The sequence below is a fragment of the Nyctereutes procyonoides genome, unplaced genomic scaffold, assembly GCF_905146905.1.
Source record: "Nyctereutes procyonoides isolate TBG_1078 unplaced genomic scaffold, NYPRO_anot_genome, whole genome shotgun sequence".
Taxonomy (NCBI): Eukaryota; Metazoa; Chordata; class Mammalia; order Carnivora; family Canidae; genus Nyctereutes; species Nyctereutes procyonoides.
The window spans coordinates 33,277,371-33,296,438 of NW_026575049.1; the positions used below are offsets into that span (position 1 = coordinate 33,277,371).

The 19,068-nt window shown below is 42.0% G+C and overlaps 1 protein-coding gene across 3 annotated transcripts in view; it reads right to left on the reverse strand.

Annotated features, from left to right (window-relative positions):
• The window catches only part of POLR3B (RNA polymerase III subunit B), a 110,764-nt gene extending 92,441 nt beyond the window's left edge, over nucleotides 1-18,323 (reverse strand). Inside the window, exons 1-6 of one of the 3 annotated variants that reach the window (XM_055328031.1) lie at nucleotides 16,293-18,323; nucleotides 12,145-12,177; nucleotides 8,806-8,862; nucleotides 8,557-8,621; nucleotides 5,992-6,067; nucleotides 2,583-2,683 (exon numbers count right to left, since the gene is read on the reverse strand). In XM_055328031.1, coding sequence (XP_055184006.1) covers nucleotides 2,583-2,683; nucleotides 5,992-6,067; nucleotides 8,557-8,621; nucleotides 8,806-8,862; nucleotides 12,145-12,177; nucleotides 16,293-16,364 — 404 coding nt within the window. In that variant the 5' untranslated portion in view covers nucleotides 16,365-18,323. Of the gene's footprint in view, nucleotides 1-2,582; nucleotides 2,684-5,991; nucleotides 6,068-8,556; nucleotides 8,622-8,805; nucleotides 8,863-12,144; nucleotides 12,178-15,376; nucleotides 16,060-16,292 lie in introns of those variants that run through there. The other 2 variants (XM_055328029.1, XM_055328030.1) reach the window with 2 other exon arrangements.
• Nucleotides 18,324-19,068: the final 745 nt, after the last annotated feature.

The following is a 19,068-nucleotide window of genomic DNA, read 5'->3' on the forward strand; positions in this document are numbered from 1 at the left end:
AAAAGAAAATATCACATAAAGATGTTGACTGGCAAAAGAGGTGAAAAAAGGAGAATCCTTGGGGAGCCCTGGTGGCGCAGCAGTTTAGTGCCGCCTGCAGCCCAGGGCGTGATCTGGAGACCCTCGATCGAGTCCCACGTCAGGCTCTCTGCATGGAGCCTGCTTCTCCCTCTGCCTGTGTCTCTGCCTCTCTCTCTCTCTCTCTCTCTCTCTCTCTGCATCTCTATGAATAAATTTTAAAAATCTTAAAAAAAAAAAAAAAAGAGGAGAATCCTGCCCTGTACATATCCCCAAGGGGTCCGTATTCCTCTTGGACATTTTAGAAAAGGCAGAGGAGTGGCAGTCACATTAAGAACCAAGTGAAATGAAGAATTATTGAGTTGTAAAAGAGACAGAATTATTGAGTTGTAAAAGAGAACCAAAGAAATTACTGAGATTACATTTCAGGAAAATAAAGAAGGTATGACAAAGTTTAAGAAACATGGAAGGACAAAGTGAAAACGTCTCATAGACATCTAATCAGGTTCTAGATGGAAAAAAGACACACATTGGGCAAGAAGTCCTATTCAGAGATAGTGGCTGTGGACTTTCAGAAATGTACGAAAGCCATAAACCTGCACAATCATATCTACATGGGTAAATAACAGGAAAGCCACATCAAAACACACCATAGTCAAGATACAATCATCAAAAACAAAGAGAAGAATTAAAACCCTGAGAGAAGAAAAGGCCACTTACCAAACAGGGAAAGATGACTGGACAGGCACATACCTGCAATCAACGAGGGACAGTGACGGGGGACATGCAAAGTTCGGACAGAAAGTCACTGGCAACCTAACTGGTGTGTTGTTAGGTCATGTTTCAGAATGAGGTCCAGATGAGATTTTTCAGACAAAACGAGAGTTCTGGAGTTTTTAAGAAATAGCATCTACAGTTGATGTACCAAGAAACAGAGGTATATATGTAACATTTAAAGTTATGGATGTGGGATCCCTGGGTGGCGCAGCGGTTTGGCGCCTGCCTTTGGCCCAGGCGCGATCCTGGAGACCTGGGATCGAATCCCACGTCAGGCTCCCAGTGCATGGAGCCTGCTTCTCTCTCTGCCTCTCTCTCTCTCTCTCTCTCTCTCTGTGTGTGTGTGTGTGACTATCATAAATAAAAAATTAAAAAAAATAAAGTTATGGATGCAATAACCACCAGAATGAGAGACATAGTCATGAGATTGGGAACGGGACTAGGGTAAGGAAAGGGGGAGGCTATTGCTTTGTATAAAGTGCTCTCATATACTATTTGATTTGTTACTGAGAAGGAACATTACCTGAATTAAACTTAAACCTTTTTCATTCAGGAAAAAAAAAAGTCCCAAACCCACAATACTTGCACAAGGTGATACATGTAATGTAGACAGTGCATGGTACGTACAAGCACTCTGATTCACAAAGGTCACTTTTATGAGTGCAGTAAATGCAATCATCTCTCCCAGATCCTGGTACATAGCAGGTATTCACCAAACACTGGTGAATACCCAACACTAAACACCCTTCCCTGACTCCTCTTAGCCAGGATTTAACCCCTAAATCATACTAGTTATGCTTTGCTCCTGTCTCTCCAATCTTCCCTTCATAATATTCAATCTGGGAAAGAATGTATTAACGCTCCAATATTTAACTGGACACAACCAGGTCCATATGTGAGAAAGAGAGAAGGTCTTAACACAAATAAATAGTCCTGATAAAATGAAGATTATTATTCTGCTATCCCAACTTATTTTCCTGACTGAAGAGTGAGGACAGGAATGATACAAACAGCCCCCTCTGGCTTCCCTGGCAGCTGGAAATGAACATAGCTAACAGGACTTACATCTAAATATCTTCTGTTTACCTGAGTACTCAGCATAGTGCAGAACAAGTGACAGGCAACTGGTGCGTATTTGCTGAACCAATGGATGTTTATTAAGCTCTTAGCATTTTTAAAGGTGGGGTTTTGAAAAACACTGGACAGGAACTGTTTGCACTAAGTTTAAAATTCAACACCATTATCAGATTCACAGTACCGTTGAGTTTTGTCCATTTCTACAGGCAAGTATCTTTCCCTAATTAGGAAAAGCAGACTGCAACAATGTGAGCTGAAGCATCTGTCATTTCCAAACCTGTTCCAGGCAAATAAGTAACTTTTCCCTTAAATACTGCTATGTTGGAAACAGTTCAATTTCCAAGAAACTCAAAATACACATGAATCCACTAAGAAGGTGAGGCCAGGAGGCTTCACTGAAACGCTATCTTACCTGACATTTCCCTAGCAGCTTGGATTTCAGGAGGAAAAGGAAGCATTTTCCTTAGCTTTACAGAAGAGAGTTCAATGAAAAAGCATTCAGCATCACAGCTATGCATTCGATATCACTCTGAGTGCTGTGCTGGGCTGACTCACTGGGTCCCCAGAAAAGACTCCTATGAAGTATGCACCATTTCACACATTTTTCAGATAAGGAAATGAGGGCAGAGGGAACTGTGGTCCTTGCTCAAGGTCACCCCAGAGGGCTAGAATGCAGGCAGTGTGGCTCCAACCCAGACATCATTTCTCACCTGCCAATTGGTAAGGCATTGCGGATGATCCTCTGGCTGCCTCGGGTATATTCAATATCCACGGTGATGGGGGCAGAGTATGTCATATCCCGCAAACGGCACTGAAAGATAATCAGACAGTCACTGCTTCTCCTCCCTGGAAAAGAAAGGGTCCTGAACCCTCCAAGAGCCACATTTCCAGTAGAAGTATAGCCCACACTGAACTGAGTTGTTAAATGTGCTGCCGTAAGGATGCTGGGAGTGATGACCCTACCTTCTCCATGGGGGGAATGATGCTGGCCACTGATGCTGGCCACTGATCTAGACAGCCCCATGGCCTCTCTGCCCCTGCCAGCCCAGACATGAAATAAATATGGTGCTGACTTTCTTCTCGCTATCTGATAGCGGTCTGCTCCCACCTTTGAAGCAATTAGATTGTTCCCTGAAAATCTGGTCCATGGAAAGTAATCAATGTGGTTACCGTATTCAAAAAGTTAACCACTAGTATAAAGCCTAAGGTATACACATACACAAACTAAAAAAATTAAAATATACTTCCTTTTATTTTCCAAATAAATTCTATCACAGAATTCCTTAACAAGTGGTATCCTATAGCACAAATCATTCATCACATCATATTAACGATTTCTGCACCATTTGAGGAACTATAGAAATTACTGGTGTATGCGTCAGTTTGACAAAGTGATAATTAGCTCAGTGATGCCCTTACCTGAGCCATGATCAGACACAGCAAACCCCACAAAAATCTTTTATGATGTCCCCTTTATTTAATTTTTTTAAAAAGATTTTATTTATTCATGAGAGGCACAGAGTGAGAGGCAGAGGGAGAAGCAGAGGGAGAAGCATGCTCCCCACAGGGAGCCTGATGCAGGACTCAATCCCAGGACCCTGGGATTACCACCTGAACCAAAGGCAGACGCTTAACCACTGAGCCACACAGGTCCCCCAACGTCCCTGTTTTACTGATGGTCATCAGTGGCTTGTATTCTCAAAAAGAGAGTAACATCAATCATACAATTCATGTTACTGCATCCTCTTTCTGCCTCCAACTGAACCAAAGACAGATTTAAACTTTTTATTTCTTTTCCAGGGCCTGGGATCTTAAAATATTAGATATCTCTATTAATGTTGAATAAAAGTTGCTTATATTTAATTAGATTGAGCCTCCATCTTCAGGCCACACCAAAGGCGATATGTATAGAGGTTCCGTGTGCACCCTGTTGCCTGTGCTCAAATCCTGGTTCTACCACCTAAGTTTTGAATAACCCTTCTGTGTCTTGGTCTCCTTGTATGTAAAGTGGGGATGAGAATAGTTTTAATTCCCAAGAGGTTTTATGTATATGTATGTGGTATATATATATATAGAATAGTGTCTGGCAACAGAGTATTACATAAATAATATCTCATTTTTATTTAAAAAATTAAAACTTAACATAACACCCATGATGGGCAAATATTCGTGTTTCTTTTTTTTTCTTTTTTTTTAAGATTTTATTTATTTGAGAGAGAGTGTGAATCAGAGAGAAAAAGCAAAAGTGGGAAGAGGGAAAGGGAGAAGCAGAATCCTCACAGAGCAGGGAGCCTAATGCAGGGGCTCAATCCCAGGATCCTAGGATCATGACCTGAGCAGAAGGCAAATGATTAACCAACTGAGCTACCCAGCACCCCCAAACATTTGTGTTTCAAAAAACTCCTCTCCTTCAAATGGAAATGAACTTTAATAAATGTGGTGAAAATGGGGACCCTTTCCAGAGGTCCCAAACAACCCCTGCGAGCTCCCTCTCTCCCCCTCTGCCTCTCTGTCACCATAGGAGTAGAACTGTGCAGGGGAATCTGCAGAATCAGCATCCCACCACTCCTACTGTAGGTACCCTGACTGCCCACCCGCCTGCTCTCCCACTCTCCCTGCCTCTCCAAGGATCAAAATCCCTCCAAGAAATCTCTGTGCCCTCTCTCCCTAACTGCAATAACATCCACGTGTTTCTTCTAACATCAGGAAGAATAATTATGACAACTGTGGCCTCAGGCTTCTTGAACTACTTCAAACCACTTTGTCTTCTCTCTTCTCTACATTCAGTAATGTAGTTCAGAAGATGACTCAGAGATTGCTAATTGGCTGCATAGTCCTTAAAAAATTGGAAAACTCCAGCAAGATGAAATGGAGAAGTGGGGAAAGCCAAAGTGGGGCACATGTTCCCAACATTCCACATCTCGCCACTTCCTACCCTATACAACTTCACCTACCATGCCTACCTCACCCTCCTGGGCATTCCAGTGTGCAACCCCTGCTGTTTCATGTATTTTGTTATTTTACTCTCTCCACAGAGTATGAACTCCTTGAGGAAGGACAGGGTCTCATTTCTTTGGTATCTCTCAATGTGGAGGCACAAAATAAACGTTCAACTGACACTCAATACTTGGCGATTAAATAACACCAACATTTAGCTTGTGTGAAATGTCTAGTTCCATGATCATACTTCCTGTCTAACCTTGCTCAGACAACAACCCTAACATTCTAACAACTTACTTGTTGTTTAATAGAGTCCTCTGCTACTTTCCCTAACTGCTTTACAGTTTAGCTTTACATTAACACAAACTAGATAAATCTACAAAAATCATTTTCTTTCCTAAATCAATTCCAAATTATGGACATTAAGTGGAAGAATTTCCAGAGGAATCTAGAACATGTTAAAAGCCAATAAATAGGCCTGTTCTATAACCCTTTAGGTCTGTTAAAATCCTGGTAGTTAAATTTTCTTCCTATCCATCTCTTCTACCAGACTGTGAACTCCTGTCCTTGGTCTCCCCTGCCTAACACAATGCCTGACCCTCAAAAAATGTGCTCAGTAATATCTACAAATGCACCGCACACCGCACTAGGCAAAAGTGGCTGGCCAGGGCAGGAGATGATGGAGAGGCTGCTCAAAAGTCAGAAGCACGGATGTATGTAAGACAAAGTTATATAACAGTGCGGGTTAACTAATAGTGCAGGATTAAATAATAAACTAAATAGTACAAAATTGTTTCCTAATACAGTATTATATAAGTGCTAATTTATTTTGGTCATCTTTATAAGAGATATTTTTTCCTTGTTTTAAAATCATTTTAAGAGCATATGCTGGGCGCCTGGGTGGCTCATTCAGTAAAGCGTCTGCCTTCAGCTCAGGTCATGATCACAGGGTCCTGGGATCCAGGCCCACATTGGGCTCCCTGCTCAGCGGGCAGTCTGCTTCTCCCTCTGCCCAGCCCCCTCCACTCTGCTCATGATCACACACGTGTGTGCTTGTGCTCCTCCCCACCCCCTTGCAAAAATATAGACCTAAAAATCTTTTTTAAAAAACTCACATTAAGAGCACAGACTCCTTGAGTTAAGGCAAACAAATACAATTATAGTAAGGTAGATAATTACCTCATGAGGGGATACTGGTCTAGTTACATTGAAGCTTTCTTCAACATCAGGAAGCCCCACATAGATATTAAGATACCTGAAAAGCAAATTATTCCATTACCAATTATACTTTTTCAAAGAACATACAAACAAACAAGCTATTTTCTTCCCAAATACAAGTATAATCAGTATATTATACTTGAGTATATTATAAATACTTACCTTGCTAAAAATGACAAAAATTGTAATTGGAGATCTTCTTGACATGATAATACATATAGCTCTATGAAGGAGGGAAAAAACTATCAAAGTCTTTAAGAAATTACTGTAAATTTATTTTTTTAAATACTGCAAAGATCGCTCTCTAGAGATGATATTTAATGAAAAGAACTATTATTCATGTAAGAAATAAGAGGTTATAAGGGGAAAAAAATACAGCTCTTCCTCGACTTACAGCAGGGTCACAGCCCAATAAACCCATTGTAAGTTGAAAAGATTATTAAGCCAAAAATTCATTTAATATACCTAACCTGCCAACCATCATAACTTAGCCTGGCCTACCTTAAATGCGCTAAGAATAATTACATTAGCTTATAGTAGGGGAAAATCATTTAACACGGAGCCTATTTTAAAATAATGTGTTAACTATCTCATGTAATTTACTAAATACTATACAGAAAGTGAAACACAAAACAATTTTAAGAGTGTCGGTTCTTGATCCCTGTGACTGTGGGGCTGGCTGGGAGCTGTGGCCACGCTGCCCAGCAACATAAGAGGATTGTACTGCATATTGCTAGCCTGGGAAAAAAAAGATCAAAATTCAAAACTGAAAGTACAGTTTCTACTGAATGTGTCTAGTTTTCACACCATCATAAAGTTGAACCACTGTAAATCAGGGACCATCTGTATATACTCATTACAGCAAAAGAAATAGGAAGAAAGCAGAAACTAATGAGACTGGATACCTACTGGGAGTGTCTGACAACAGGGTGGAAAGAACTGGAAAGGGTGACAATTTCCTGAAAGTATTTTTTTCTAAAGGACTAACTCTTACAACCATGTTTCACACACTCAAAAAGTAAACGCATAATTAAAATCTACCAGCATGCAGAATGGGACCCAGAATGGAATACAAATGGCACTGCCTTATAAATGAATAACATAACTGCACTGAGAAGGTGAGAATGGAAACAAGTCTAAGTTGCTTTGAAGACAATATTTTGCTTGGATACTGTAGAGATAAAGACAAAAAAGCAATGTACAGATACTGTACTCTAATTAGCAAATTTTATTTTCACAGTTATCAATTAGCAATTCTGAAATATGCATATTCTAGGATTGAATAAATAGGTACAAATAGTGTGGATAATGAGAGCCAGGTTTTTCATTTTAGGGACAAAAGTTACAAATAAGGAAAGAGATCAGTTAGAATGAGTCCCGTGGAGTTGAACGGAAATAGGAGGTATCAGTATGCTGGGCTTTTATATAAAAATGGATAGGATATGGAAATATGGATGTGTGCATGCATGTTAGCAAACACACACATATTTCCTTGCTCCATCTACCAAGGTTTTAATATCTCTATCTTGGTTTTTAAACACTTGTCCAGAAAAGGAGATTAGGGCTTCCTGGGGAAATGGATGATTCCAGGCTGGTGCAGGATAGAAAAAGCTCTTCCTTCCAATAAAATTCTAGTATGAGTATATAAGGAACGATGACAAGAAAGCCTCATCAATAGGTAAACATATAGCGGTAACTGTTAGAAGAATCATCCTTGATGCTAAAATTAGTGTGTAAGCTATTTGCATAGTATCAAAGGATCTCCCCCTAAGACCCTTGTTACAAAAGGAAAAATACATATGTGGACAAACCCGCATATACCATCTTAATCAAGTGAACAAAGTTAAAACCACCAACAGTAAAATATACTGACATCTGTAGCCCTGATATGATGCAGTGAAGATGGTACAAAACATTACTTCTGTGCCAAAAAAGCATAAGCCAACTGAATCATTAGCAAACATCTTACAAACCCAAATTGAAGGACCTCCTACAAAACAATGGATCAGAATTCTTCAAAAGTGTCGAAGTGATAAAAGACCAAGAAAGTATAAGGAACTGTCACAGGCTGGAGGCGGCTAAAGAGACATGAGAACTAATCATCATGTCGGGCTCTGGATTGAAGCCTGGGCCAGAAAAAAGACATGAGAGGGAAAGCTTGAAATAGGACGTGCAGAGTAGTTGACAGTATTATATTGGTGCTAATTGCCTGGGTCTTCTAATGTGGTTTGGTTATGTAAGCTGCTAATATTAGCACAGGCTGGGCAAAGAATAATATGGAACTCTTTGTACTATGTTGGTAATTTTCTCTAAGTTTAAAACTGTTCTAAAAAGTGTTTAAACCTCAGTTTCAGTACTTCTCAAACATAACTCTACTTGTTATAATTAGTTTACCAAATAAAAATTGAGTGCTTTTCTTATTAACCAGATAAAGACAGTTATTTTGATAGGCTTTTGGTTAACAACCATATTCACTTTTAAACATGTTAGATGAAATCAAAGCAGCAAGAGTAGATGACTCCTTACTTCAGGTACCACATGGGGTCGGCATCACTCGTGACCTTTTCGTTGGCCTTCATGATCTTCTTTATCTACAGTGGAAAGAGCACCATTAGGGCATTTCTGGCTTCCATCAATTCTCATCTCTACTTTTCTTTTTAAATAGGCTCCATGCCCAACAAGGGACTCGAACTCAACAACTCTGAGATCAAGTCGCCTGCTACCCTGACTGAGCCTACCAGGCACCCCTCTTTGCTTCTAGGCCCTGCTGCTTACCTCCACATTAATGAAATAGTTGAATGAATCTATATGCTGTTTCACAAGGCCTTTCACCTAGACAGACAAAAAATAGAAAGCAGGTTAGCAAAAATACAGCATACTATGTCAGACTCTAACCACAGGTGATCTTCAGATTTTTCTCAAAACCAAAGTGAGAAAAAAAAATCCACAAATGTCACCTGGTGGAACTTCACATTTATGTTTCCTCATTCCATTTCTCCTCCATCCTGCTAATACACACTCAAATTTTCCTCCTTGAAAATCAATCTGACCCTGAAAATTCAAGGTAGGAGTATTTGAACATATCCAAGAACTCTCCATAAGCTAACAAATGAGGCAAGATGTTTTCTGCATACTCTGAATTTACAAAAAAAGCCAAGAAACAAAATACAGCAATTGAGCATCATTTCCTCAACCCTCAAAATGTCTGTTTTCCCCTATCTGGGTAATTTCAAAACTCAGATAACTTAGAGAAGACTGAGGGGGAAAAAATGAGGATCTTTATCAAGAAAATTGAAAATCACGGCATTTGAAATGGAAAGGCAGGTGAAATTCATGGAAGAACACATACTAGCCAGCAGAGACTCTCCTTTCAACTCAGAAGTAGGAAACAGCCGGGCAGAGGTAGTGTAGTGTGCTATGGAGAACACTGCAACAGTAACATGGACTCTAAAGTGCTAGAATTTAAAAGGCCTGCATGTGTTCTTTTTTTTTTTTTTTCCACTTTATTCTTCAAGCACAATGGGTTCAGCCCTGCAAGAACAATCCTAACACATAATCAGAGCCTTTGCTTTAATTACACTTCCTTCTTGGGATCTCACAGGCTCACAGAGCAACCATCCCATTTAGAAGCGGTCCTAATTACTGAGGGAAAAATTTAACCTCATATACTGATCTGAGGTCTCCCTTCCCCCAGGTCCCACCCCTTGAACTTAACTGTCCCTCTAGAGAGAAAGGCCTGCTCTCCAACAGTCCATTTATTTACTATTTACCACAACTCTCCATGTTGTCACATTCAGGATAACTAGGAACTATTCAACTATGTCTCACATGCATGCCTTCCAGACCCTTCTATCAGCCTGGTCCTGGGCATGCTCCAGGTGGCCAATGTTCCTCCTAACATGGGGACCCTGAACTCACTGACAGTGTTCTCGACAATCTGATGCATACAGTGGGGATACGGCCTCCCTCATTCTGGATATTACAGCACTTTTATTAAAAAAAAAAAAATCAAGGACAGGGTATGATCCTGGAGACCCAGGATTGAGTCCCATGTCAGGCTCCCTGCATGGAGCCTGCTTCTCCCTCTGCCTGTGTCTCTGTCTCTCTCTGTGTCTGTCATGAATAAATAAAATCTTTAAAAACCACACTACTGACTCATCAACTAAATCTCAAAAGGTAATGTTTATTTTCACCAAGCAATGCTATCAAGTCAAATACACCCAATCTGGTGCTTGTGCGAAACCAAGTACAAGGATTTACATTTGTCCCTCTTCACTGTTGTCATCCTAGCCTAAGAACTAAGTCTTGATTCAGTTGGCCAGCAGCATCGGCAGCCTTATAAGCTTTGTGTTTCTATCTTCAGTTGTGTATTAAAATCTTTATACCTATATTTTTGGACAAATATATTGTGGTGTGAGTAAAGGAGATTCTCAACTTTGAGTGACTGAATGAATGAACGAATAAATGAATGAAATGACCACAGACTTAGGTTTCTACTGAATTCTCACTCTCTTCTTGGACTGTCATCAGTTGTCTCCTCTTTTTTGAATCATAAATACTACCTTTTCTCCTCTGCTTATATAGTTCCTTAAAAAAAAAAGGGAATAATTAAAAACAACAAAAAAACCTTTCCTTCCCTTGACCTTCTTACCATTTTATATCATCCTGGGTCACTCTTCTTCCTAAAACCTCCTTAACAGCTTCCTATTGCTTTTAAAAGAAAAACCAACTCCTTAACGTGGCTTCAAATCTGGTTAACAATCTGGCCCTGACAGCCTCCCCAGAACCACCCCCCAACACTCTCTTTTTGCCTACAACAAAAGGCAAAAGTGTGTTGTGTTTTGTGTGTTGTAGGCAAAAGGCTCTACTCATAAGACTACTCATTTTTCAAGCTTCCATCTTTTCATTTAGCATACTTTCAACATCCATGCATATTGTAGTATGTACCAGCACTTGATTTCTTCATACTGCTAAATAATAGCCCACTGTAGAGCCACAGTATGGATATACCATATTTTATTTACCCATCCATCAGTTGATTCCATTTGGGTTGTTCCTACTTTTTGGCTATGATGAATATGTATGTACAAGTTTTATGTGGACATGTGTTTTCATTTCTCTTGAGTAAATAAGTAGGAGTAGAATTGCTGGATCATATGTGGTAACTCTGTTTAACCATTTGAGGAACAGCCAGGCTGTTATCCAAAGCAGTTGCAATATTTTATATTCCCAATATATGGGAACCCCAATATGTGGGGTTCCAATTTCCCCACATCCTCATCGGCATTTATTATTACCTTTCTTTTCAACTACTGCCATCCTAGTGGGTGTCAAGTGATCTGTCATTGTGGAACCCGCGCCCGGCCTAGCATAAGCTCTTTTAAAGTGAATTGAAGCCCTCCACTAACCTTATATTCAGCAGTTCCTATGACTATCCACGTATCCATTCCAGCCACACAGACTGGTCACTGTTCCTATAAACACTGTGGAGGCTCCCCTGAGTGCTTTTATCATGGCATGCTCTCTGCATTATACCTTTCAGCTTACAAACCCTGTCCTCCTAAGATGCCGTTTATATCTTACCTCTTTGGGAGACCTTCTCTGGCCACCTATAGCATCACTCTTTTGCTAACCACCACTTTACTACTGCTTATACTACAACCTACCTCTAAAATTAGATTACCACTCTCCCAACCAGCACCTTAGATATAGGCAGGGAAGCTGCCTTATAATTTTTTGTATTTCTAAAATATAGCAAATTACATAGTTGTGCAAAGTCAAAAATTATTAGTTGATGATAAACACTAAATCATTTTTAAAAAGATGAACTTGGCTTTTCATTTAATAAATAACCAATTAGGATCCCTGGGTGGCGCAGCGGTTTGGCGCCTGCCTTTGGCCCAGGGTGTGATCCTGGAGACCTGGGATCGAATCCCACGTCGGGCTCCCAGTGCATGGAGCCTGCTTCTCCCTCTGCCTGTGTCTCTGCCTTTCTCTCTCTTTCTCTCTCTCTCTGTGTGACTATCATAAATAAATAAAAAATTTAAAATAAATAAATAAATAAATAAAAAATAAATAAAAATAACCAATTATTATTAAATGTTAAATGATTACCTTTAAAAATGCTGGAAGTAGCCTCCATTTTTCCTGTGAACCAAAACAAGAGGAGTATCAGCATTCTGTGCCAGCAACCACAATATTCTTTTAAGAAGTTATTTTAGTCTACTAAAAAGAACTTACTTGATCACAGAAACCAGAAGAAAATAAACCAAAATGAAAAGAACAATTTAAAAATTGTAACCACCTGGACACCTGGGTGGTTCAGCGGTTAAGTGTCTGCCTTCAGCGGAGGGTGAGACCTGGAGACCTGAGATCAGGTCCTGCATCGGGCTGCCTACATGGAGCCTGCTTTTTTTTTTTTTTTTTAAGATATTGTTTATTTATTCATGACACACACACACACAGAGAGAGAGAGAAAGAGAGAGAGGTCTCTCATGAATAAATAAACAAAATCTTAAAAAAAAAATTGTAACCACCTTTACGGAAATCATATATGTATATACGTGCATACAAATACATATGTATATATACACATATATACATAAAATTTTTTTAATTTTATTTATTTATTTATTTATGATAGTCACAGAGAGAGAGAGAGAGACAGAGACAGAGACAGAGACACAGGCAGAGGGAGAAGCAGGCTCCATGCTTCGATATGGGATTCGATCCCGGGTCTCCAGGATCGCGCCCTAGGCCAAAGGCAGGCGCTAAACCGCTGCGCCACCCAGGGATCCCCTATAAAAAATTTCTTTAGCAGAATAGACTTTAATCTCTTGATGACTCAAGGTTCCAAGCACTGTTCATACTTTATGTCATGACACCTCCTGAGCAGGTGGGACTTGCCAGTCTGAGACAGGGAAAGTAAGTTTGGGGAAGCTGGATCTCTTGGCCCAAAAAGAGTTATTTCTCCCTCCCATTCTTCTCCGACTAGTGCCTGATCAAAGCTCATCTCATGGCTGCAGGAGGACCACACACGATATTTATCTCCTTCATTAAATAACTGCAAACTCACACACTGCTCAAGCTCTTAGGTCTGCTTTTTATACGTTCCTGAGATTATAAGTGGCTTGAGATAAGAAGTCTATGTACAGTACCTACTCTGTTAATGGGAAATCCGATAAAGGGTTAGAAATGAGTCTAAAGCAAGAATAGTTTCTGAGTAAAGGCCTGAGGACCACACAGGACTGGCAATAGCTGTAAAAACTGACTTTCACTAGAAGCATCAGTAGGTTCTGAGCAAAAGAGTGATGTGATGATGACTCATTTTAACTGGATGACTCTAGTTGCTGGGTTGAGAATAGACAAGGTTAGAAGCAGATAAATGACTTTGGAGTTTATTTAAATACTCCAGGCCAATGGTCACAGTATAGAGAGTGAGAAATTGTAGTTAGGAGGCACAATCGAAGTCAATAGGACTTGATCCTAGATTAGACAGAGACTCTGAGAAAGAGGAGTCAGGACTGACACCCCAGAGTTTCCATTTATGGAGAGGAGGAGACTGGGGTACTGTCGAGCAGCAGGTTCAGGTGTGGAGTCGGGAGTCAGGCTGGGAACATATTAAGTTTGATGTACCCATTAGAGATTCAGGGGGACATGGCAAATAGACAACAAATGGGGATCTGGAACTTGGGAAGAGAGTGGCCTAGAGATATAAGTTAGGGAGAGGTCAGCAGATGGAGGACAATTAAAGACATGTAATGATGAGATCACCTAAGGAGTGTGGATGGAGAAGAGTCCATGAAGTGAGATTACAAACACTCCAACATGCAGAAAGGAGCAGCAGAAGGCAGATTCAGCAAACAAGATTGACCAGGAGTGGTCAGGGAGGGAAGCAAACAACTAGAGAAAGTAAAAAACATTCTTCAAGAAGAGGAGGCGGGTGGCATATGGAGTACATATGTACCTGTAACTTCCTCTCAATGTTGCTGTGGCCCTAAAACTACTCTAAAAAAAGTCAGTCTACTAAAAAAGAAGGGAGCCAGGCAAAACTAATCTATGGTGATAGAAATTGAAAGGTACTTGGGGTTCAAAAAGGTTCATAAGGGAACTTTCTGGGGTGATGGAAAAGTTCTAGACCTTGTATTTGAGGGGTAGTTATTTGGGAATACATAACTGTCAAAACAAATGTGATTGAACACTCGACATCTGTGCATTTTATTATACATAAATCTACAAAAAGGATTAAGTGAAAAATCTAGAAGGAACTGTGAGTAGAGAATGAAGATTTCAGGGCAAAATGGGGAAGGAGGTGGGAATGGTGGGAAAGGAGTCTGTAGGAGTAAATAGTGGCCAGATTGAACAGAACCTTATAAACATGGTTAAGATGTTAGATTTTGCCCTAAAAGCACAGGGCAGAGATTGAAGAATTTTAACCAAGGGAGCAACACGATCTGATTTGTGTATTTAAACTGACGGTAAAATAAAAATAAAACTAAGGGCTCTGGCTACAGAGCAGAGAATAGGTTGGAGTGAGACAAGTAAGTCAGCAGTGTAAGAAGAGAGGACAGTAGTAGCTCGAAAGTAGTGAGAATGAAGCAACAGATTTGAGCGTATTTAGTAGGTAGCACCCTTAAGATGTGACGGTGGACTGGACACAGAGGGCCAGGAAGAGGATTGTTATTCCTGATTCAGAAGCCTGGGACTGTGCTTCTGGTGGTTCCTTCACAATTTGCGCAAATTCAGGAAAGATATAGAAATCCTTTACGATAATCCCTTCAGGTCTTGGGAGAAGCAGTCGGTCGGTGCCTAAGGATGAAGACTAAAATCCGACTGTCGAGAGTCCAAAATCCAAATCAGCCACTTAATGGCTTTTAGACACTGGATTAATCACAGTAACCTCTCTGGGCCTCAAAAATCTTCACTGGCAAAATGGGAGTGAAAATCGTACTTATTTCAGAGAATCAAATAATGCAATGCACGTTAGGCTTAACCAGAGCCTGTCACATAGCACGTGGTCAGGAAATGCTGGCTCTTAACTTCAACCAAGTCTTAAAAAAAGAAAAGAAAAGAAAAGAAAAGAAAAGAAAAGAAAAAAAAAAATCCAAGACTTGGATGATCATCCATGTACTTCAGGCACTCATGGGCTAATAAATCTGATGGACCGGGGACGCCTGGGAGGCTCAGCGGTTGCGCGTCTGCCTTCGGCTCAGGGCGTGATCCCCAGGTCGTGGGATCGAGCCCCGCTTCAGGCTCTCCGCAGGGAGCCTGCTTCTCCCTCTGCCTGGGTCTGTCATGAATGAACACATAAAATCTTAAAAATAAATAAATAAACAAACAAACAAACCTGATGGACTCATCGTAATGGACCTCACTAATCTGCCAAATAATCACAAAGAAGTTCTTATAGTGCAATGGAGTCACAGATCTCGTCACTGTCGTGTTCAGACCCTTCAACAGCATCTCGCACAGCTCCTTCCGAGGTCTGCGCAAGGTCAAAAGCGTTGCCGGTGAGCCCCTCACTACTCCCCGTCCCTCTCCCTGCGCTTTCCGCACTCTAGTTCCACCGGAGGGCCCCGGAGAACGCCGGGTCTGACGGTCTGAGGTCTGACGGTCTCACCCACCCGGCTCCTCCACCTTGAAGCCCTCCCGGACTTGTCCACGTCCCCGTTCCCCGCCGGGCGACTCTGCGCCGCAGAGAGGTTACGTGAGACTTTCCAGCGAGCACAGTCCTGTCCCCAGCGGAACCTCACGAGGCGGCTCACGGTAGGGCTCGCTTCTGGTTATCCGATGAAAGAGATGGGGCTGCTCCCCAAAATATAGATTTTTGTTTTCCGACTCAAAAGATATTGGGTAAATTTTCAGGGCGTTGAAAATACTCGTGCAGCCCGAAAGTGACTTCCAGGTTAAAATGATGCCTAGCCCGGGACGCGGAGGTGGGACCTCCCCAAGGCGTCCTCCGAACCCTGCGAGGATGCGCTCCGTGCCCCCGGCTGGGCGCGAGGACCCAGGCCGCCGCGACACACGCAAAGCCTCAAAGGCCCCCAGCCCCTGGGCAAGCACGCGGGGCCCTGGCCACCACCCCCCCCCCGGCCCCCTCCCCGCGCACGCGGCCACCCGCACCGGAAGAGACCCGGCCCCGCGCCCCGGGCATGCGCAGAACTGCCGCGCCCGTCCCGCTCGCCGCGCCGCGAGAGCTCTCGGGGCAACGCCTCCTGCGGCTGCTCCCGGCCCCTTCCGCTCCCCGCCGGCCCGGCCCTCACCTCTACGGTGGGGATGGGCGCCGCCAGCTGCTCTGGGGTCAGGTTCCCGAACTCCTCCGCGAGCACATCCATGCTGCGCTGCTCCCGACCAAGGCAGAAACAAGCGGAGCCCCCGCGCCCGCTTTCGCTGCAACACGCGTGAAGGGCGACGCGCCCCGGCCTAAACGGTCCCCGCGCGCAGGTTAATCGGCGGTGTGACAGAAACGTTCCGCCTGCTCCTGGCCCGAACCTGCGGTGGAACCCGGATGTGGCTGCGGCGAAGCCGGGAACCTGCGCCCCCTGCCGTCGCTCGGAGGTCTCTGCCAGCTCATCTGAACACGCAGGACAGGTTTCGTGCCAGCTCTCCCACGATGGACACCAGTTTTGCGATTTTTTACACTACACTATTGTTTGCAATGTTTACATACACTATTGTTTGTGTACACTATTGTTTGTGATGTTTTAAATAATCCAGAGAAAAGGGTAAACGGGGGAAAAGGGACTGGAGCTGCCGAGGCAGAGAATTCGTTTAATCCGATCCAAAAAATGACACGTTGTATAGAATGGAAAACTAGGAAACTTATATGCTTAGTAGTAGGGGATTGGTTTAAAAGAATTATAGTACGTGTGTGATGGAATATTGTGCAACCATCAAGATGACCTAAAGTGAGCGATTCACTCACTAGAGAGTAGAGCAGAACGCGATGGTAATTAGGACAATGTTCTATTCTCACAGGACTGGAGAAGAGATCCGGGAATAAATACCAGGACGTGGAGAAATTTGGTATGAAACTGTCATTTTAAATCAGGCAAAGACAGGTTATCCAATAAACGATACTGGAACAGCTGATGAGCCATTTAGGAAAAAAAAAAAAACTTTAAGTAAACCCTATATGGCTTAAGTATTTAAGACGTTAGAAGAAAATGTAAGTAAATGTGTTCATTAGACTGAGATTGTGAAAGCCTTCAAGGACAGCAACATAGAAATCCTAAAGGGAAATATTCATAGATTTGGTAATGTAATTGTAACCATAGTTACAATGATTCCATAAAAGTGCAGATTTTTCTGCACAGATTTTTAAATTCACCATGCATAGAGTTCTTTAAAAACACAAGTTGGAAGAAGACAAAGGATTGGACTGGTAGCCCTAATTTAAAATGAACTCCTACAGATCAATAGGAAAAGCTCCCATTGGAAGAAAACAGGGTGAAAGACCACCAGTTGTTTAACTGGTACACAGTTTACGTTTGGGAAAATACAAAAAAATCATGGAATTGGGCAATGGTAAGGGTTGCGGAACAGTGTGAACATCCTTAAAGCATACTAAACTGCACACTTCAAAACAGTTGTAATGGTAAATTTTGTGTATTTTGCCACAGTGAATTTTGAAAATTTGTAGATATGCCATTTTCTCATCGTGAACTTATAACCCTTGCACGCAGTTTGATTTGTGAATTAGCTACTTAAAGTAAATTTCAGTGCTTATCTCCTAAGCATTGCACTGAGATCAGAAAGTAGAAGGGAAAGAAAAGTTAAAAGAAGCTTAACCCTGTTCTCAGAGATCTTACGGTTTAACTTAAAGAGGCGTATATACTTTTGTATCATCCTTGTGAATTAGCAGAGAGCAGCCTATTTCTAATCGAGCCTGTAGGGGACTGCGAGCTGATGTTTAGATGTTCTTAAGTTTGGCTCAGATGTGTTGGCTTACTGCTCCAAAGTCCTTTTGGCTTTCCATACTCAAAGTGGTTCTCCAATTTTAGCGTTTGAATCACCTGAAGAGCTTGTTAAAACAACCTCAATTTTCATATTAGGCAGGTTTGGGCTGGGGCAAATGCCAATTTGCATTTCCAGTAAGTTCCCAGGTGATGCGGACGCTGCTGGCCCAGTGATCACGCTTCGGGAATCACTCTTCAGTGTAAGACATATCGCAGCATACCGTATTCTCTGTTCATGCATCTAGCTCTTCAGACGGGGAGCTCCTGGAACGGGAACCATCTTGTTTGTCTTTGCATTCCCGGGTTCTCACCCACTGTGCCTTCCTGAATGAATTTTTGTTGAATAATTTGAAAGAAAATAATGCAATGAGTGTTAATAAATTTGATATTTCATGTTTTTAAAAAGTTGATTTTAGTTTCTCTTGATAAGAGGTAGATCAGGTGGCAGTGGTTCCAGACTCCCGCATGGCAGCAGTCAGCTGATGCTGAGTGGTGTGGGGACCCCTTACACCACAGCTGCCACAATCCTTGCAATCCTTCCCTTGGTACACCTGCCTCCCCACTCCAATTCCCCCTTCTCCTGGTATTGGTATTTGCCCCCAGGTCAATCCATGACTTATGATTACCTAAGGAACTGAATTTTAAAAACCAAAAAGCCAGAAGCAGTTCTCCTATTTCTCTGTTTTCTGTTGTCACTTGAGATATTAGTGCAAAAAAGACTCATGGTTTGAATAGAAGCCTGGACGTTTGGGGAAGGAATCTCAGAGGGAAACCTGGCTGACATCTTGGAATACGGGACCACCACTTAAGTATAAAGTGCCAAGGGGCCAGGTGAGAAGGTGACCAGTGCCGTGGAGAAGTGGGGAGGGGAATAGGGGCATTGGTTAAAGCAGAGCAAAAGAAAGGGAACAGCGGAATTGTCCAAGCTGGATGCCCATTTACTCTTTGCCAGGCATTGGAATACACTCTGTGTGCATTCTCTGATGGAATGATCAACCTCTGGGAGCTAAGTATGCTTATATCCAGGTGAAGACACTAAGGTTCATAGGGATTAAGAAATCTGCCAAGCAGATGTGCAATT